General features: G+C 35.5%; 1 protein-coding gene across 2 annotated transcripts; it reads right to left on the bottom strand.

The window, feature by feature from the left end:
- Window positions 1–2,055: 2,055 nt before the first annotated feature.
- LOC131147588 (vacuolar protein sorting-associated protein 24 homolog 1-like) lies at window positions 2,056–22,140 on the bottom strand. Of its 2 annotated transcripts, XM_058097080.1 has the most exons (7): window positions 21,846–22,140; window positions 21,611–21,731; window positions 21,302–21,378; window positions 19,774–19,876; window positions 18,410–18,531; window positions 2,545–2,739; window positions 2,056–2,412 (listed from the first exon to the last, which is right to left on the bottom strand). In XM_058097080.1, the coding sequence occupies exons 2-7, from the start codon at window positions 21,720–21,722 to the stop codon at window positions 2,350–2,352; spliced, it is 672 nt and encodes a 223-aa protein (XP_057953063.1). In that variant the 5' UTR covers window positions 21,723–21,731; window positions 21,846–22,140; the 3' UTR covers window positions 2,056–2,349. The 2 variants fall into 2 exon arrangements, with proteins under 2 accessions (XP_057953063.1, XP_057953061.1); XM_058097078.1 differs by having other exon boundaries at window positions 2,056–2,739; window positions 21,846–21,974.
- Window positions 22,141–22,527: the final 387 nt, after the last annotated feature.

The raw sequence follows: 22,527 nt of genomic DNA, 5'->3' as shown, positions 1-22,527 counted from the left end.
ACAATTTCATAACAAGTTATCACATTTATCCCAACTTCATTATTTTGGAAGAAGCCTCGTTGAAAATATTCTCCAAATGTAATAGGCTCTCGAGGTTAATGTTATTGAAGGCATCGTTCTTGACTATGAATTTCTTGGCCATTGATTTCTTTCCCTTTTTCCCCCGTGGGGTGAGAATGTGAAATTCTTTTCTCTTTTTGCATTTTTTGTATTTGGGATGGACCACTATATTGTGCCCAGATTGTATTTGTTATCATATTTTGCAATTGTTGAACATATTATGAAGCAACTAAGGTTGAGTGAGCCCCTTGAGAATCCTCTCAAACTTCCTTTCCTTTGCCGCTATTTTTAGTAGCAATGTTAGGAGCAAAACTAGGAGGAAATTATGGATCTTGACTTGAGTCGGCATTATTTTGTGCTTCTAGCTTGTTCATAAGAGAGGCAATTTGAAGACCTTTGTCTTCAATCGTCTTGGTGAGGAGTGAGATCTTTCTCTCCATTTTCGCAATCTTCTCCTATATGGTGGCAGTTGAATCATCATAACAGGCATGATCTTAGTAGGTGAGGGGATATTCAGTTGTGTAGGATAGATCTCTTTTATCGAACTTCCAAGGAATGATTTAGGTTGTAAGCTTTCAGAGGATTGCTCATAGATCGGAGAAACCTCCAAGTTCGACATTTTTCCGGCAAGGAGATCAAGTGTTATTGTGTATTTCGGTTCGGTCTCCTTGGCTCGTTGAGAACCTTGTAAGACAAGGGCTCTGGTTTTACAACGAGTGAGTGGACTTGCAAAACTAATATTGATATCATTGCTTGTAGATTCGGAAGCCATGAAAGGTGTGATGACATTCTTGTTGGCCTAGTTTGTTGTAGGAGCCATTAGATATGATGATGCAAAATTGAAAGGAGGAAGAGATGAGAGGCAGAGTAATCCCACCAGCCATGCTAGAAATTTGCAACAACAAATTTCATGCCTTAAATAATAAAGATAAGAAAATCAATATAAATGTTAATTTTCTTTATAATGAATAAAAGAATGGGTACAATCTCTGTGTATTTTATAATAAAGTAAAATGTATTCTGATTCAATCTCTTTGAAAATGGATCCACTGATTTGAAGCCTTAAGGAGCATGTTCCCAAAGACTGGTAAATCTGCCGAAAATCAACTTGATGCTTTGCAAATGGTGAATTTTCCTGATCTAGAATGAATTTGACTAGATCTATTAATTTGATAAAATGTATGATGAATCTTTCGAAGGATCAATTTGATGATCTACAAAAGGTGAATTAGTTCGATCTTTAATCCCTATCGATGGGATCTACCAATTTGGGGTTTCAAGATTGCTATTGAGTGAATTGATGGTAAATATTCCAAATGATCAGTTTCACAATCTACAAAATTTGGATTAGCCTAATCTTGAATCAGTTTAACAAGATCTATTAATTTGATCAAATTAACAATTCATTGGAGAATATATGTAAATCTGATCTTCATTAGTACAAGCTTTATCACAAACAATGAGTATCTGATTCTTCAATTGTCGAGATTACCAAAGAGTGAGAGTTGATCCTTGCTTCTTTTTTTTCTCCCAAGTCAAGTCTTTTTTTTTTTTTCGTTTTTTTTTCTCCTCCCTATAGAGAAAACATAGAGAATATTTATAGGTAAAATTAGGGTTGTATGGAAACCCTAGAAACTTGGATATCTTGACGCGTGTCCTTCGTAAAATTTAAAAAATGGGCCAACTTTGTTGCAAGCCCAATAATTTTTTTTTTTTTTTTATTAATGAAGCCCATTATTTATTGGGTTCATTAAAATAATTAACCAAATATATTTTATTTTAGCTAATTTAAAATTAATTTTTGGCATTAGTATTTTTTTAATGCTACATTATTCTTTATCTAATTCTTACTAAGGATTCAAAACAATTTTTGAATTATTATTTGCTTTATGCTAAGAACACATTTTCTCATAATAACTATCAAATTCTTCCAAACTAAACGTGACTTTCAGGCTTTAAATTTCTCATAGTCAGAGGGTCATAACACAAGAAGGGTGAGGATTAGCACCACAAACTATGGCCTGCAAACAAATATTACACAAATAACGTCAGAATTTACAGACAATGCTGAGTTCAATATAACACAAACCATGGCGCATGCAACCAGCTTTTGCACTAATAACATCACTTGTGGGAAATGCAGATTTCAATATAATACATATGCGTTCTTTCTCCTCTTTATTTAAGAGAGGAAATTAGGTTTTGCTTCATCAGCTGCTTGAATGCATGCCACAATGCGCCTGCTTTCCCCTTGATGTCAAGGGAAGAGGTTGGGAGTGCAGACTGAAGTTACGACCTGACCTTGGCAAGTCGGGCCCTAATTTCTTCAAGTTCCTCCTCATCGTCTTCCTCCTATAAAATTCAAATGATCATTTTCCCATGTAATTTCAAGTCAATGCTAGAACCAAGTAGGAGAGTAATACAACGTCCTTTTATCTTCTTTTCTTCAAATAGAAATATTGGGCTCAGTTGCATTTCACATACCTCCTGGGCACCTTCCGCTGTCTGGGCGGGTTGTTTTACTCTTTCCTTTCTGACGGCTTCTGGAAGCTCTGCAGCCGTCTCACCAGCTATGGCTGTCAATACCTTATCAACTTCCTCTTCAATCTCGTCTTCTATATCTTCTGAATCCAGTGCCGTATCAACAGCATCACTCACAATCTCTTCAATCACCCCTGCCTACAGCCACAAATAGAAACATGTAATGTCTGTTGGAATTGGAAAAGTAGGTGTCCCTTGCACAGCTATACAACATAAGCAACAACATCTTATATCCGAATTATTCAGAAAATTGTGTTAGGTTTCAAAGTATTTCAACAACTATATGTCTTTCTATTTTATATTTAGTCATCCCACAGAGTATTGCAAGGGGAGGGAAAGCCAATCTATCACCTTTTTACATGTTAATGGAACAGACAAGCAACTGCTGTAATATAAAGAGATCACTGAAAGAGCCAACACAAACACAAAAATTACTTAATTCAGTTTTTATTTCTTTGACAGCTAACCTTCAAATAAATCCATTTTTTCTTTTGTTTAAGATGATATATATCGTAAGTTTCTTCAATCTTGTTTTGAAATGTCTTTTTACACCTAATCTGATTATTAAAAAAACACGTTCTACGCTGATGCCTTGTGCGATTGTATGAAAAATGAAGATTCTAGATTTCTTGTTTTGTTATATTAACGATTTCTTAGTTTAAATGCAATCCCTTCACCACCAATAACTACAAAAAAAAAATATATATATATATATATATATATATATATATATCATTTAAAACCTTAACATGTAGGATTCTGAGATTAAACATGTGAGTATATGTTTTCATCAAGTTTGCTAATGTAAAAATGAATTTGTGGATGTAGTGTCCCTTACCTTTAACATAACATCCGTGATGGCCACAAGAATAACCGTTACACTAACCATGCCATCATTTTTAAAACCGTGATTTGCACTAGGATTTTAGGGGAACTAATTTTATTTCCTTATGGCAACCAATGGAAAATATCTATCTTCTCTCTAATTTTTAAATACAGAATCCATCTGAAAAAAAGGGAAAGTCATCCAGGAAAATATTTATCTTCTCTCTAATTTTTAAATACAGAATCCATTTGAACAAGAGAAGGGAAAGTCATCCAGGATGCATTAGTCCTGGGCAATATAGGCTCAGTAAACTGGTAATTAGGATGATTTCATTCAAGTCTAATGCGCCACAATGGCAAGACAACTCTAGATAAGATATGATCTCTACAGTTTGGCAACCAATAAGATTCTAAACAAAAAGAAACAGTGAAAAAGGATTTGAATTGTTAAGAGAGTTGGAGCTCTACAATGCTAACCATAACAAATGAACTTTAAAGACTTAATTCAATTGTTATGGTTAACGGGAAGCATGGATGTAAATTAGTCAACAAATAATGGAGCATTAATTGCTTCATTAAGCCTTGCTTGGATTATTATTAGTATAGACTGTTGTACCCTACACTGGAACAGCAAAAAATAGTTCTGATTAGACCAATATACTGTTAGAGCCATCAGATTTTTTAGACTAGAGAAACTTGATTTTTCCCATTTGAGATGGAAAATTCACTGAGTGGCAAATCAACTTCATATATAGCTGCATTTTCTTCTCTGAACTTTTGCCAGTTACTTTTAAGCATGGCCTTAAATTTATGTGTAATTGTCAAAATTTCTACTTTCCACTGTCCTCAAAATCAAAATGGCAATCAATTTCCATCTAATTTAAACTAATCCAAAATTACTGAAATCTCAAAATTTCAGCAAAATTTGTCTACATTTTAACTATAATATAAACTTTCCTCCATATGGTTTTAAATCGCGGTAGCGGGTAGCGTAACGCAAAGGCAACGTGTGTAATGAGATGTGGGGTAGCAGATGTTAATTAACGGGAAGCGGGTGTAACAGCCGTGAATTTTTTTGAAGCACGCATAACTTTGTACATATTAGCATACTTGCATGTTTTAAGCTTTTACCCCTTCTTAGGAAGAGTTTTAGTGTATTTTGGATCCATTAGTTCGACTAAGTTATTTGGTAAGGGCAACAAGTTTACATTTGTTTTAAACCACCATTGATAGAAAAATTACGTATGTGCGTGTATTTATACTTCTCATTGTTCTTATCTGTGATAAATTGTTGTGTGCTAAATTAATTAATAAAAAAAAATACATTATACATTCCATTAATATATTAGATACATAAGACATACGAATAATACAAATATAAAATAGCTAGAAAAGAAAGAAGATTGAAGTTGAAAAATATAGAACATAAATATCACATTACTAATATCATCAAAATAAAAATATTTTCCTAACAAGTTAATATTTTTAAATTATTAATTAATGCATCTTTTGTGAGTATTTAAAGAAATAGTAAATTTTATATCATTGTCATCCTCATTATGATCTTTTTCCCTCTCGCCACATGGTATATTGAGAATGATTTATAAAAGAGAGAAAAATGAGAAGAAAAAGTAAACAATAAAATAAATTTTGTGGTGTAACAGTCCTGTAGAGGTTACATAACAGTCGCGGTCCGTAATGGCCGTTACAGCCATGATTTTTCTTCCCACAGATTTCGCGGTGTGTAACTGGATCAGTAACCCCAAAAACCATTACGTAACAGCGTTACGTAATGGTCACCGCCTTTATTTAAAACAATGCTCTCCTCAAAATTAAAGTTTGATGTTCGAAACACAAATAGAAATTTCTCTTGTAATCAATCTTCTTATCTATTGAAACTAAAGATCCATACAAGAAGGATAAGAACGATAGCTTTCAATTTTTTTGAAATTGAATGAAAAGTTAAAGTTAGATATTAGCTTCCACATTTTATTGATCATTTATAAATTATCTGTACTTGTATAATAAATCATACTTGGCTAATTTATGAATTAAATCAACTGAATATGTTTACTGCATTTTATATAACATATACATGTCATTTATGTACTTTATAATATCTTAGTCCTAAATCTTGCATTATTATTTTTGTTAACAATTTCTGAAGTTTCATAAGAATTCGATGCTTCACTAGTAATTTCTATGATTTTTTTAAAATCAAAATCAAAATTAGCATCAACATTGAAATTTCCATATTTTTGTAACATTGAATTTTTTGTCAAAATCAGAATTTAAGTCCTGGCTTTAAAGTCATGTTCTGCATCTACTAACAGTAGATTTAGCGGAAATGACCAACTCAAAAAAATATTTATGGAACAAAGGATGTGCAACTACATTCTCTGAGAGTTACTTCACTGAATAGCAAGGAATGTCTGAAGTTGTTTGCTTGCTGCTCTGGGTTATCTGCAAACTGGCTGAAATCAAACATGTTCCATGCTGGAGTGAAGGAGCAGGACTTGGAAGATCTGCTACAGTTATCTGGGATGAGTAATGGGACCTTTCCTTTCAGATATTTGGGTATTCCGTTAGCTGCTTCTAGACTAAATTGTGCTCATTATGCTCCATTGGTGGGTAGAATTGATAACCTGTTTAAAGGTTGGCCTGGACAGACACTTTCATATGCAGGAAGATTGGAGTTAATTGACTCAGTAATCCAGGGTGTGGAATGCTTCTGGCTTGCCATATTTCCTATTCCAAAAAATGTTCTTGAGCAGATAGTGAAACTCTGTAGGGTGTTCCTGTGGGGTGGGAAAAGGAAACCCATGGTTTCTTGGAGGGAAGTCTGCCTCCCTAAATCTGAAGGAGGATTGGGAGTGTTCGACTTGAATGCGTGGAACCTTACTCTTCTTACGAAAGCTCTTTGGAATGTTCATTCGAAGAAGGATTCGCTATGGACAAAATGGATACACCAGATTTACCTTTCAGAGTCTAATATTTGGGGAATTACATCTAAACAATGTGACTCTCCACTTTTTAAGAAGATGGTGGAAATCAAATGCTTGTGGCTGCAACAGTGTGGAGGTACTGAGGAGGCTATCAGACTATTGTCTCGCTGGGACTTGGCTAATAGGTCCCGAGAGTGTTATGACTTTTGGAGAACTAAAGGAATTAAGGTTCTTTGGGTGAAGGAAATCTGGAAGAGTGGATGCACACCCAAATATGCATTCATTCTTTGGCTGGGATTAAATGGGAAGTTGTACACGAATGACAAACTTGTTGGTGATGATGTTGATCATGCCTGTGTGCTTTTCCGTGAGGAAGTTGAGACATGCGACCACCTTTTTTTTCAGTGTAAATTTTCATTAATGGTATGGAATCAGATTAGAGAGTGGCTGGGACTGAAAAGAGCTATGACTTCTTTGAAAGCTGCTGTTAAATGGCTCCACAAAGAGGTTAAAGGAACTGGATTCCAGGCAGTGGGAAGGAGAGTTGGACTTGCTACTACTGTGTACTTTTTGTGGCATTTTAGGAACAGGAAGAAATTTGAAGGGGTTGACATATCTCATGGGGACTTGGTGAGGGTGATCCAAAGACATGTCTTTAGAATTGTTTTTGACAAATATGACTTGTATTCTGTTAACTAGAGAACTTATGAGTATGAATTAGCTTATACTTTGGATGTTTACTTTTGGATGGCCAGTTTGGCCCCTGGGTATGCCCGGGTTACCGTGTATTTTCTTTCATGATAGGGGTTCTCCCCCCTTGTACAGTGGCTATATTCTTTGATCAATATATTCACCCATTTTGATCAAAAAAAAAGGAATTCAGATAAGAAACTAATTTAATCAGCACAAATTTGTAGCAGGCAAACTTGAGAGTTCATACACTGATGTCCTGTGAACTTTCCCTAAAAAAGATAGGATGCCAGATTTAAGAGAATTCTCACTAGGCAACAGATCACCAATCAGAGCTGCAAAACGCAGCCAATATTTACCAACACAAGAAGGCCTCTCAAAGTAAGGAGACCTCTCAAAGTAAACAATGTCCACTTAAATAAGGCACCAAAGAACAAAAGGGCTTCTTTGACGATACTATTAAGGGGAATCTCCCTGGGTTTCTTCCATACTACTATAAAGAAGATACCCCTCTTGTTCTCTGGGAAGAAGGTGTTTCTTTTATGATACTATCAAGGGGCTTTCCCTCTTGCTCTCCCCTCTGTTTCCTTGCCAAACACCTCTCTCAAAATAAATAAATAATAAATAAGTACCATTGTATACTATTTATGTAAGGTGGCGGTTAAAGGGTAATAAATCAATTAGAACACATGCTGATGCCAATAAGTGCTCCACTGTTAATGCAGGATCAAAATCTAATTTCTTTTTAAATTACTGCTTGGCGACGTGGCAGTATGAAAAGACAGCACTGCTTATGCAACAGCTCACATTACCTTAGTAAGCATATTTTTAGATGTTTTTCTGTCTTTTAGCTCTTTCTTTAAGTTATATTGGACGGCTGAGATTAAACCTATTTCAAGGAATCAAGGGTAAGGGTTCATCTTTCTTATCATGTCAAATTTGGTTCACAAAATGGAATAGAGTAGGAATGGATAGCTACTACATTTTCTATGAATGAATATGATATTTTACATATTAAAAATTGGTGTTATTCTAAAGCAATTCATGTGTAAAATAAATAAATAAATAAAGTTCTTCCAATGAAAGAATAGATTAGGAATAGACATTTCCATGGGAAGACTGGGCAATAATTACATGTAGCATACCAGGTTGCAATTGAACCAATTTTTTTATGTCCACTTGCCTTAGAATAGTGTCATGTTTTTTTGTCAGCTAATACTTTACATAATAGCTATTCCATTTCACAAACCAAATGCAACCTTAGGGTTTTTTACTACATAAGGGATTGTAATCGATGTAATGAAGCAGTCCAGTTTACTTGTAATGAAAATCAGGGATACATTCTTTATTTTCCTTGGATTTTGATTCTAGAAGACCACTTCTTGGCTGAGTATTTTATCTCTATTGCTCTTCCTTTTTTACTCTCTCTCTCTCTCTCTCTCTCTCTCTCTCTTGTTAACATTCTAGTCAGGGATTTGTTCCTTATATCAACTCTCTCCTTTTAACTTCCTGTGATCGCTTCCCAACACCCTGAAACTATTCTTCCACAACCTATTACCTAACTTAAATTTTTACTTTCCAAGCCAGCCTTCTATATTATTTATAGGCACACTTCCATGATACACAAGAAGGAACCACAAAGCATACATAAGGTGCCCAAATCTAGTTTACTTAACTACTTTTGAAATTTTAGGCACGAAATAGAAAAGCAAATAAAAATAACAAGTTAATTACACAGTCAAATAAAAACTAAAATACCAAATAGAAAGCCTTGACTCAGAAATCTTCTTGCCCAAAAAGATTGGGCAGGAAAGAAATGGAGCCATAGTTTGAAGCAAAAACCCAAATAGGTTTGCATGAAAATCTTCTTGTTTCTCTTGCAAAACAAGGTATGGGGAGGTGGATTATTGGATGATGGTTAGATTAATAAGTATTTGGAATTAGGGTTGGGTTGGAATTGGAAAAGGTTTTCCATTTTCTTCCCAGGCAGTGTTTGTGATGAAGGCGGGCAGAGTTTAGTGAGAGAGCTTGATCTGTTGGTGGTGGACTCAATTAAGGAAGATAGCTATAAAGTGGCTGGAATTTCTAGGGCAGAGCAGCAAGCACCACAATCTTAGAAGGAAGTCGCACTGCAAGGGAAAAAGCAACTTTGTGTTAAGCATGGTGCACATTTGGAGCTGACATGGCACAGCCAGATCAACAACAAGAAGAGGCTGGTTCTCAGCCTTCTACAGAGGCAGCTATGGTTTGGCAGGAGGATACCCAGGGCTTGAAGGTTAAGTGATCTGGGCCTGCATCCATCTCTATTGTGTTATATTTGAGCCTATTGTTGGGCAACTTGGGAGTCTTCAGGGTTAGGCCTGGATTGGTCTAAAATATCAGCTCAGCTATGTAACAAGGCCAAGGTACTATAAAGTATAAGAGCCTCCATCTCAGGCCCATTATCTAAATTGTGTCAAGGTTCTCAGCCATATTTTAAAAACGATTCTCTGAAGCAAGCCCAATGTTCATCTCAGGCCCAGCAAGTACGAACCAGTAGCATCCAAGCCCAAAAGTTTGACTCAGGCCCATGGTCCACCATCTGTTTCACAGCTGGAGAAAAAGCAGACAGCTATCTTCTCATCAGTGGAATGAGAATTCTGTCCAAACAGCCTTGAAGGACAAGAGAAAGTGAAAGCTAGTTGTGAATTCCATTAATTCCGGAAGTTTGGTTTAAGTGAAAGAGCAATCCCGTGCAGAGGATAGAACTTAAGTAAATCCTTAGTGATGACTAAAAAGGATTTAGAAGCTGGTATCGACAAGAATAATAGAGAAGATGTGGTTTGGGGGAAAACCTGGTGGTACAGAAATCAATTATGATAAATTTAAGGGCCAAAAGGTTTATGCTCGTCAGAAGGCGGCTTACATGGGTGCAGAAATGAGGGAAATATATGAAGAGAAGAGATAGCACTATGGTGAGACTGCCAAAGATCTAAGGAGGGTTAGTATTCGGATATAAAGATTTTTTTTTTTTTTTTTGGGAGGGGGGGGGGTGGGGTTGTTGTTCTCAGATAATGATAGCGAGGACTGTGGCAAGTTTGATTGTGAGGGGAGGTTTCTTTTGGATGAGATTTGGGAACAATATGGATATGTTTCTGATTCTTATGATGTACTTGGGGATTTATCATATTCACATCCATCCCCATTGGAAGGATTGGAGGAGGTTTCTACTTTTGAGGATGATGATTTAGATAATAAATAACAAAATAAGGAATGAATCCTGCCCACACCTGTGGAGGAGATTCCTATGAAGGATTTAGAAGCTCAAAATTAATGGATAAGATGGATTTAAAGCTGTCTGATCCTGGAGGAAACAAAGTGTATCTGGATGGTGGCAAAAATATAGCGAACAAGGGTTAGAAGGAATTAGCTAATATGAGGTGCTCAGTGAAATACAGCAGAGAGTTTTCTTTTTTATTTTGCTTTGACTTTTGATATTCAGTTTTTTGTAGACTTCCTGTCCCCCCACTTAGGTTGTAACTTCTCCTCTCTATTTAATACATTTTCTGTTCTTTTATTATTTTTTTTAGCAAAAAAAATTTACATTAATAAGAGAAAAAATTACAAGAGGGAGAATGAGACATCTCCAAAAGAAAATCTGGAACAAACCAGAAAAAAACAATTAAAACCTACAGAAAGAGAAGAAAATAGAGAAGGCAGCACATTCCTCCAATCTCTTTGAATCTCCTGAAAACTATTTTCTCTGAAAAAACCCAGATCCAATGTGCCACAGTGATGCTAAATATTGAATTCTATCCCAGACCAGCCAAATTAATTTTTTCCCTTAAACTACCAGCCCATTACATCCCATACATGACCTCCCATAAATCTGCAAACAAGCCACACCTCCATAAAGCTGCCCTATCCTTCCTTCTACCAAAACTAGTAAAAGAAATGGCTAGTAAGTCTTCCACCGATGGAGAGCATAACCAACTCTCTCCCACAATAAAAAACAGCTTATTTCAAATCCTCCAAGCAAAATCACAGTGTAAAAGGAGATGAGAAGCTGTCTCAAAGTTCTTGAAACAGAACACACGAGCATTGGGAGAAAGAGCCTTCAAAGGTCTTCTGATTTGCAACAAGTTGTTAGTATTTATTTTATCAAGCACAACCAAACAAGTGAAAGCCTTAATTTTATAGGGAGTATTGGCCTTCCATATAATAGGAAAAAGCGGAAATAAAGAATTAGAACAGATCAAGAATTCAAAAAAGATTAGCAAGAATACACTCCTGACTAATCCAAGGACCAAGAAGAAACATCCCACTCTAACGAAAGATTACTTCCGTTCAATAAAGATAACAAAGAAGACAACTCCTCCATCTCCCTATCATTAAGAGGTCTCCTAAAACGGAGATTCCAAGAAACCATAGGACTATTCAAATCCCCAACCAAAAAAGATACGGATCTATTTTGCTCAGCACTCATTCGAAAGAGACAAAGGAAAGAAGTGGACAAAACTACATTACACAGCCAAGGGTCTTTCCAGAAGCAGATACGTGACCCCCTCCCCACCACAAGTTCATGGTGAAGAGTAAGGGAAGGATAAATCTAAGAAATAGACCTCCACAGACTCCCCAAAGAACATCCTAAATTAATGTTGGTATCCCACCCATTCGCATCCAACCCAAATTTATTTCTTGCAACTCTCAAAGGGAAGATTCTTCTAAAGGGAAGCATCATAACTACTCAGCTAAAAGGGTGGTGTTTTTAGACACCAACTTACCTAGACCCAGCCCTCCCTCCTTAGGCCTACAGACCTCACCCCATATAATTAAGTGATCCTTATGAAACCCCAATGCCAGACCACAGAAAGTCTCCCACAATTTTCTCAAGTTCACTAACAATCCCCATAATCTTAAAAACAGACAGAAAATAAAGCAGGATGCTAGAAAGACAAGCCTAAATCAGAGTAATTCTTTCCTCTAAAGAGAAGAGAGCCCCCTTCCACCCATCTAACCTCTCCATAACCCTTTCCACCATTGGATTCCAAAATTTCGCTGCTCTGGGATCGCCCCCCCCCCCCCCAAACAAAAAAATAAAAAATAAAAAACCAAAGGAACCCTAAGTAATTCAAAGGCCAATCCCCACTTCAGTGGCCCCCTCCCTGACTGGCTCCTTGAGTACATTCAAAGCTGCTAAACCATTCTTTCCCATATTAATTTTGAGGACAGACACCATCTCAAAGATTTGGAGAATACCCAAAGTTGTTCTGAAAGAAGGACTATGATCATCAAGGAAGAAAATGAAATCACAGCAAACTAGAGGTGGGATACCACCACACCCTCTCTCCCTACTTCTAAGCCTCTAACTAGTCCCCACTCCACAGCCCTATCCACCATCTTGCTCAACACATCAGCTACAAGAACAAATAAAAAAGGGGATAATGAATAATCTCGTCTAATGCCCCTAGAACCACTAAACCATGATTTGGGTTCACCATTAACAATCACCAAGAACCACATGATCGATAGACAGCCCCAAATCCAATGACGCCAATGCTCACCAAAACCCTTTCTTGCAAAGACTTTATCCAAGAAGCTTCAACTTACTCTATCATATGCTTTCTCATAACCTAATTTAAAAACAAACCCTTTTATTAAAAAAGAAAAAAAAATATCTTAAAATATAAGTTAAATCTCAAAGGCTTTTCACCCTGCAGTCAAGCAGTACAAACAATCACCATATAAGTAAAACCTTAAAGGATTTTCATCCAATGGTCAAGCAGTACAAAAAGTCAACCACCAGCTATGGCAATTTTGCAATGAAGTCTCCAACATCCCTACTTAAACAGTTCCTTTTAAGTATGGAATCCAAAAAAGAAAAAGAACCAAATGGTTGCCCTTTTGATACTCGGTGAAGCCCAGCCATACAATCTGCAATGGGTTTTAGATATTCTTAGGTGGTATAACATTTGCTCCATAATTTTGTTGGTTATAGGTTCATATTTCATATGAGCATGCAGGATCATTTAATTTTCCTATTTAAAAAACGGGATTAAAAAAGAGAACCTTTAAACTCGCACCCATTCTTTTAACTTAAGGAAAACATAACAATGACAATTTAAGAATAAGAGAATTTATTTCCATTTGTCTTAGCTTTTCTGATGGGCCTTGACCTTTCATTCACTAAGACCCACATTTCATTCAATTTCAATGCATGACATTTCACTTCCTATATCACCTCACAAAAAATTTGAAAAAAAAGGGGGGTGGTATGCAATAAGAAAATTGTTCAATCACTGAAGTTGCAGCATAAAGAATGTGCTGGTTAAATATCAATCCTACATATTGAAGATTGTTAGTGTATCCACAATTTTCACACAACAGAAAAGCCCAGAGCATAGTTGCACACATTAAGAAAAATTTTTTAAAAAAAAAAAATCCTTAAAATCTCTACCCAACCCCAGGTTCCCCCCAGCAACAGGCTCAATTAAAAAAAAAAAAACATGGAAGATAGGTCCTTCCAGATCTATACAGAGTTTCAAGCAGAAGGAAATCCCTCGATTATGTGCTTGGGTAGGGTGAATGAAGCAGGTTATGATCTCACTGTGGAGACAGAGAAGCATTTGAATTGATGGATCAGGGTTACAGATACAGCAATGAAATGAATATACAATTGTTTGTCAGTTGGGCAAGATGGATTAGAGAAGCTGTAGAGAAAAGGAACTTTGAATGATTTGTTATTAATAGTTGAGATCCCGTTGGAGTTCAGGCAAAGGTTTTTCTTGGAGAGGGAACCAGTCTCGGGTAAAAATATGCAATTTCTTATCCTGATTGGCAGAATATAGATTGTTGGATGGCATTTGCGGATTTGCTCAAGGATGTGGCGAGTGTGAACATGATGGTTACCCTAAGTGACGTCAAAATCAGCCTAAGAATGGTAGGAGGTTGTTTTATTTGTTGAAGAGGTTGACAAATAGAGAAGAAGGCAGAGATGGCTCAAAGGGCGACGGAATGGCTGTGATATCTCAGGTTCGGCATGGCACCAAACGGCTAAGGTTTCAAGGGCGCTATGGAGTGGAAGGAAAAGGTTTGCGTGGGTATGATCTTAAAAATTTCTAGGACATTGTTGAAATTTTCATTGAGATCACCCTTGAAATTGAAAGAGCAGTCAATTTCTGCCTTAAAAAATTTCCAGAAGTCATCCAAAATTTATCGAAATCTGAAATTTTCAAAGAACTCGAACAAATTTCCTTAAAATTGAAATTTTATATTCAAGAGCCTTTATATTGAAATTTTTGTCCCCCAAGATTTTCAGTTTTTTTTTTTTTAAATAAAGATCATTAAGAAGGATACAAATGACAGCTCAAAGACATTTGAATTTTTATGCTTTTTTCCTGTGAAATGAAAATGAGAAAATTTATACAAAATTGAACTTAGATATAGCGACATTTTATTCAACCTTTCATGCCTAAATTAGTTGTTTTGCACAAGCAAAATCAAAGTGATCATTAAATTTCATTTATATTAATTAAACATATTTACTATTGTTATTTTTTTAACAGTTACAGCACTTTGTCATTGATTGTGTTATGTTTCCAACATTTTGGCCATAAATCTTGTATTATAGCGCCTATTAATAGTTCTTAAAGTTTCTTAATGTTTTACTGCAAACTTTCATCATTTTTCAAACTAAGATTGACATCAATATTTACATTGAATGTTTCATAATTTTTAAGCTCCAGAATTTTAGTTGAAATTGAATTATAAAACCTTGAATGTGGGTTTGTGGACCCACTCCCACATATAGATTGGAATTGGGCCAACACAACACTGTATTGGATTTGGACCAGTTAAAGTGTTCTCTTACCGAAGAAAAATTACCCTTCAATGGTGATTGCTCTTGGTTGGAGAAGATAGAAATTTAAGCACAATGGGTAATTTATGATGTTGATTTCGATCGAGCTACTTCAAAGGAAATTTAGGTTGGAGAAAAGAGCAGTTTCACTATTTACAAAAGGAAAGAATCTTGTTAAGAATGTCCAGAAGTTTCTAGATGAATGATGATAGTGGTTATTCTTAATTCAATTGAGGAGGTGAAGAGAGGATGGTCTGCTGATGATACTGGGGCTATTGATGTGGGCAATGAGTCTGAAGAGGAACATGATTTTGAGAATATTAGGGGGGGTGATGAGGATTTACTTTTGGATAACTTACAAGCACAGTACAGCTCTGATGAGAACTCTGTGTTTGAATAAGGGGTCTTGTGTTTCTGAAATTTCATTTTTTTTGGAAAGGTGCTAATATTATAAAAGATGAGGAAATCCAGATTGGGAGGGTGGATGTCGGTTCTTCTTTCCATCCGTTGCTCTTTGGTAGGCAGGTGAGTCCTCTGAACAGCATTTGGCTAAGAAGGGCAATGAAACAGGGAGATAAATAATCACAATATTTGTAAAATAAGATGGCTGTATAATTATTTATCCATGTGATCGAAAAGGTCAAATAGACAACAAAGAGAAAATCTGAGCTAAGAAACGGATAAATGAAATTGGATTAATTTAGAAGCTCCATTAATTATGAAGGAGCTGTTCTGTCATAATAGGCGCCAGTAGTTTATTATTTTTATTTCCTTTCTTAATTTATCTGCAGCTTATGGAGGATGCCTAGTTCTCCCTTTTTCCTTTTTTTTTTTTTTCTTTTTTAGTTGAATTTCTGTCTTTCCTTCTAAAAAAATTATTTTTTTGCTATCAAAAAAATAAAAATCTTTCATACACAATAGTAAACAAAAAAATAATCTACAGTAACATTTACCCATAACACAAAGCTAAACCGCATAAAAGACACAATAACAACAAAATGACAGCAAGAATAGACCCTTTTTTCATGCATTCTTATGAAAGCAAACACCTTGGCTCCACAAAGTGGTGTCAACATATAAAGATTAACACTTATCCCCCACAAAAAAAAAAACAAAAGATTAATGAGAAACATTCTAAACATTGTTATTCCAGGTGAAGCCTAACTACACAACATAGAGTCTTAGTGTTAGATATATGTATTAAAAAATGGAAGAAAAAGGATAAAATAAACCAGTGTATGAGAACTAGATGGTGGAACCTAAAAGGAGAAAATATAATAAAATTTAAAGATAAAATGATCAAAGATGAGGATTGGACCTTAGAGGATGGGATAGATACAAATATTCTTTGGAATAGATTAGCTAGCTCTATTAAAAAGATAGCAAAAGAGATTTTAGGTGAATCAAGGGGAAGATCCTCGAATAGCAAAGAGAATTGGTGGTGGGATAAAGATGTACAAAAAATCATAAAGACAAAAAGAATTAGGTATAAAACGTGGCAAAAATGTAGAAACAGAGATAACTTCGAAAAATATAAGGAGGCAGGAAAAGATGCAAAAAGGACTGTTAGTGAAGCTAAATATAGATCATTTAATAGTTTGTATGATAGAGTAGGTACAAAAGACGGGGAAAGAGATATATTTAAACTTACTAAAGATAGAGAAAGGAAGAGCAAGGACTTAGGAAATGTAAAATGAATAAAAAGTGAGGATGATATTGTCTTGGTTAAGGACGAAGATATTAAAAAAAGATGGCGAAGTTACTTTAGTAAGTTGTTTAACGAAAACCAAATAGAAGGCTTAAACTTAAAATTGTCAAATGAGGAAAAGACTAAAAATAAAAGATTTATTCGCAAAATTAGAGTTAATGAAGTTAAGTTTGCACTAAAAAAGATGAAAAATGGAAAAGCTATGGGACCAAATAACATCCTAATTGAAGTTTGGAAATGCTTAGATGATAACGGAATTATATGGTTAACTAATTTATTTAATACAATTGTAAAAACTAAGAAAATGTCAGATGAATAGAGGAAAAACACTTTAATACCTATATACAAAAATAAAGGAGATATTCAAAATTGTAATAACTATCGTGGAATTAAACTTATGAGTCATACGATGAAACTATGAGAAAGGGTAGTTGAACAAAGATTAAGGTTAGAAACGAAAATCTCAGAAAATCAATTTGGTTTTATGGCTGGGAGATCTACCATAGAAGCTATTTATCTTTTAAGAAGATTAATGGAAAAGTTTAGGGAAAAGAAGAGGGACTTGCATATGATATTTATTGACCTTGAGAAACCATATGATAGGATACCTAGGGAAGTTCTATGGTGGGTTTTAGAAAAAAAGGGCGTATATTGTAGGTATACCGATGTCATTAAGGATATGTACGACGGAGTAATGACTAATGTAAGGACTATAGATGGAGAAACTAGAGAATTTCAATCGCCATAGGTGTACATCAAGGATCTGCTTTGAATCCTTATCTTTTTACTTTAATGATGGACCAATTGACTAAAAGTATTCAAAAGGAGATTTCATGGTGTATGTTGTTTGCAGATGATATTGTATTAATTGACGAAACTAGGGATGGAGTAGAGGTTGAGTTAGAATTATGGAGCTTATCTAGAGGTTTTAGGATAAGTAGAAATAAAACAGAATATATGAAATGTAATTTTAGTAATGATAGGAGGAATATTGGAGACAAAGTTAAACTTGATGATGAAAAAATAAATAGCACTTGTAGATTTCGATACCTTGAATCTATTATGCAAGCTGAAGGAGAAATTGAAGATAATGTAATGCATAGAATTAAAGCAGGTTGGTTAAAATGGAAAAGTGTTTCAAGTGTGCTATGTGATCGTAGAATACCTTTAAAATTGAAAGGGAAGTTTTATAGAACAGCTATAAGACCAGCTATGCTATATGGATCGGAATGTTGGGTGACGAAGAAACATAATATCCAAAAAGTTAAAGTTGCCGAGATGAGAATGCTTAGATGGATGAGTGGTATAACATTGAAATATAAATTAAGGAATGAACATATTCGTGGTAAGTTAAGTGTAGCTCCTATAAAAGATATGATAAGGGAGGGACGACTCAGATGGTATGGACACTTGCAACGTAGACCTTATAGTGCACCTGTGAGGAAGAGTGACTTAGTTACTGTGGGGGGCAATAGAAGGGGTAGGGGTAGACCTAAAATAACTTGTGAGGAGATGGTGAGTAAGAATTTAATATCCTTGAATCTATCAAAAGAAATGGTCCATGATAGCATAAATTGGCAGAAAAGGATTGATATAACCGACTCCACTTAGTGGGACTAAGGTTTGGTTTTGATGTTGTTGTTGTATTCTAAACACTAATAAAATGCAAAGCAAGCTAAAATTCTATAATCTATGCCCCAAGAAGACTACAGCCGCATTGTTATTTCCTTTTTTCTTTTAATGAATAAAATTCTTTTATTTTTCTTTTTGTTGTGTTAAAAAGAACTTCAATATTAAAAATACCTTGGTCATCTCTTTGCTGAATTCTTGCATTGTGATAGCCATCTCTGGGGCCTTCATGAGATTATTTACAAGTTTCATGACCTCCGCACTCTTTGACAAATGCCCAACTGTACGGGCAATTGCTGCAAAATCAAAACACAAATATTAAAAATAATTTAAGAACAATTTAACTGAATTCCAAACATTCAAAGCATTGGGGGAAAATGATTAATTTTAAAAAATAAGATAACCCAACATTGAAGTTAGAAGAAAACACATAATAGAAGAAAACACACAATAAATTAAAAAGAAAATGCCGATCAACTCCATGTTTTTTTTTATTAATTCTTTCATGACTCTGTCAGCTATTCTCTGGATATGCCCGCAATCTCATCAAAATAATAATCAGTAAATTTTTTTTGGACACATGATAAAAGGCATGCCAACTGCCAAACATCTAATAGACAGTTTAAAATACTCATTTCCTTGTCCATGCAATATGGGACGGAGAATATTATTGATCTATCTTTAAATTATCATCATTAATTACTTCTATCTTATTTTTTTTAGCATTTAAAAATTTTAATATCTTGCCTATTACAACCTTGCTGAATGAATTAGGAACTGGACAGGTGACTTTTTTTGTGTCTGACTTCAATTAGTGAGTTATTAATAATTTCTTCACATGCATCACATGGGTTCACCATAATGGTTTATTAATAAAGAGAACATTGGTTACACAAATGAGGGAATGCCTAATTTATTTTTGAACAAGCTCCTACCAAGTTTGTGTCATACTACTTAAAAACTACTCATTTGATTTATCAGTGTTGCATAATATCCCACATCCTAAATCATTGCTTTTTTTAGCTCTTATTCCATCAACTCTGGCTGAGCTACTCATCCATCACACCATCTTCGCTAACATTAACATCAGATTGCTCAAGTATTTACACAGTTATCTGTGCTTGTCTTAAAATGCCAAAGAATTTTCTTAAGTTTAAAGGATTATCCCAGTCATAAAACATCAAAAGCACCAGCCCAATTCAGTCATGCCGCTTTAGCCCCACAATCAATTCCCTGTTCATTCAAATTTCTTTTTCTCATAGTGATAAACTAAAGTAAAAAAGTTTTATCTGCTTAAGAATCTCAGTGTCATCAATATGTCACTTCAAGGTAAAATAGCAACAAACAAGGATAATAAACTAATTTCAGATTTTTCTTCGTAGTCCAATTCATTTCCACAAAAGAAAACAGGTAACTACACTACTTTAATAAATAGCAGTGAAATACCAAAATTATATCCAGTGATCACTCAATTCATTAGTAACAACTAGTGATCATATAGATGCAAATGATGAGTTCAGAATTTTGAGGTACCATACCAACACTTTCCCCAAGGTGCATTGATATTGAGTTCAATTGTGCCTTATTTTCATGAAGACGGTTCACAGTTTTTCTAGATCTCACAATTTCTTTGGCCAGTGCCTGAAATAAATATTAGAGACAGAAATTGAAAACTAAGAGGATAAAAAATAAAAATTACATGTAAGGCACTAAACTTTAAACTAGTAAGGAAAGAGAGAATATTTTAATTAAATGGTAATCATGATATCCATCAATCTAGATTAAACCACATCCATTACAATAAGCATTGTTGCTGATGAAAGTGGTTCAATCATCTATGCTGATCTTGTTACGTGATTACAATTAATATCATATCTTGGCTGACCAAGTCAACTCAGTGCAAAAAATCTACTAGGAATAGGACATTGACACTACGCATTTCCTTCTAACATGCAAATGTCAGACATACACAAGAAAGTGTAACGAACTTGGGCCCAACTCTAGTGAGGTATTGTCCGCTTTGACCCACTAGCCTTATGGGTTTTTCCTATAAAAGGTGCCTCACATAGTTGGAGTTCAAACCATCTTTATAAGCCCAAGATTTCATAGTACACATCCAATGTGGGACCATGGCGTGCTCTCCCGAATGATCCCTTGTCAAAGTGGCTTACACCTCTATGTAAGATCCACTTACATAATAGTACCCCTAGGGTGGCTCTGATACCAAATGTAAAGATCTTGGGTCCAACTATTGTCCGCTTTGACCCAATGACCTCATGGGTTTGTCCTATAAAAGGTGCCTCACATAGTTGGAGCCCAAACCATCCCTATAAGCCCAAGATCTCCTAGTACACATCCGATGTGGGACCGTGACAAAAAGGTAGGCGTAGAATTTACCATTAGCAAAGCAAGGTGAAACAAAGAAGCTTGAGAATAATGATGAACTAAATAAACCCAACTTATTTTCTGTGTGTCAATTAAAAATTTTCCAACATACCAAAACTTCATGAAACTACATATACAAGCCCATCAAAGTGTAGTTTCAAGAAAATTTCATGCTCAATGCTCATATTCTCCCCAAAAAGGGAGAGTTACAAAAACCATCTCTTTGACTTTAAAAAAGGGGGCAGTGTGTGGTTTCATTAGTCACAGTGAACGCTCTCATGTTCTGCAGCATGTCAAACAAAATGCTCTGCACAGTCACTTATGATCTTGTCAGTGATGACATTGCATTCAGCACGTCTAACAAATGAAGGGTGAGGCGACAGCCAAATTCTTGTCAAAGTGGACAGTTAAGAGGGCACATGTGGTCCAACCCAAGGTGATGAGGAGACAATTTTGAAAAGCATATGAGAGTTTGGCCCCCTCAATTTGAAGGCAAACCACGCAGGAGTTTTCTATAAATTTTCCCCCCAAAAAAATCAACACAGATCCCTTAGCGGCAGCATAAGATTGTAAAACTAGTTCAAAAAAAAAAATTTTTTTTTTTTTGGGGGGAGGGGAGGGGGGGTGAGCGGGAGAAAGGGGAGACGAAGGGAGCTGGGAAGGAAGGGTTTTTGTCCATACCTTGGCGGAGACCATGTCGTTCCTCTTAGCAGCTTCTCTAATTGCTTTCTGCACATTTTTCTCCTCTCTCTGTATATCTGAGGGGATAAAATAATAAATGAATAAAACCAACAACAATCAGCTTGATCAGAATTGCTCACAAACATATGACCCAAATAACCCATAATCTAAAACTCAAATTCATTAACTAAATTCAAACAATAGGGAAAAAGAAACCCAGAAAAATGCAACAAAAAAAATGAACCTAAAATTAAAAAGAGATTTTTATATAATGCGAACGGATGGGGTTAAGAGAGTACGGTTGATTGCCTCGAATTTGGCGATCGATGGAACGACACTCTTGGCGCAGACGACGCTGCCAATCTCTTAATTGCTGTTGTGGGTTCGTTTTCGGCTTCAAAATTCCCATCACCTTCTCCATCTTCGAAACCTTAAACACTCGAAGAAGATTGGATCAGAAGAACTCTACGCGGGGATTGGGAACTCCTCAGAAGATCCTAACCAAGACCCTATTGAAAGACTTCAATCAAAGTCTCCTCTTTACCGCGTTCTTAGTAAGGATCGCAGAATAACAGAAGCGAAGAAACAATCGTTGATTCGTCAATGATCGAAATGCTTGATTCTCTGTTGCGAGTGGTGGATACGTTGGGAGCTTTACACCTTGTAATGCAACTTATTCTCCCTACTAAATAAAGGGTTAAAAATCATAAAATTTACTAATTTTGGAAGGATTAATTGTGCCAATCTTTTTTAAAAAAAATCTAATACAATTTCGTATTAAGATTTTATTGTGCTGGAGCTAGAGACGCGTGAGTTGAGTTAGAGATGCGTTGCAAGCTGAAGATTGTAAGTTGTTATCCGCCATTTAATTTAAATGAATGAAACTTCTCAATTTTAATTTATTGTAATTAATTGTAATTGATGATCAACTACCTATAAATAGAGGAGCTGTGGAGAGTTGATATGTATAGAGAAGAAAAGAGAGGAAGAGAGAAGTTGAGAGAAATGTGTTTCTTTGCGGCGATTTTTAAGTGAATTGTGGTGTGCTCCATAGACGTAGGTCGATCTTGACCGAATCACGTAAATTTATGGTGTCACAATTTTTTCGATTGTTCACAGGGTCACAACAAGTGGTATCAGAACCCAGTTGGAGTAGAAAGGCCAAACTAGAGTTGTTCACCGAAATCAGAGCTCTGTCCAGTGGCTCAAAATTGAATTTTGAGGCC

The sequence above is a fragment of the Malania oleifera genome, chromosome 2, assembly GCF_029873635.1.
Source record: "Malania oleifera isolate guangnan ecotype guangnan chromosome 2, ASM2987363v1, whole genome shotgun sequence".
NCBI classification, from domain to species: domain Eukaryota; kingdom Viridiplantae; phylum Streptophyta; class Magnoliopsida; order Santalales; family Ximeniaceae; genus Malania; species Malania oleifera.
The sequence above is the reverse complement of the archived record's forward strand: the minus strand, read 5'-3'. Positions and strand labels throughout refer to the sequence as shown.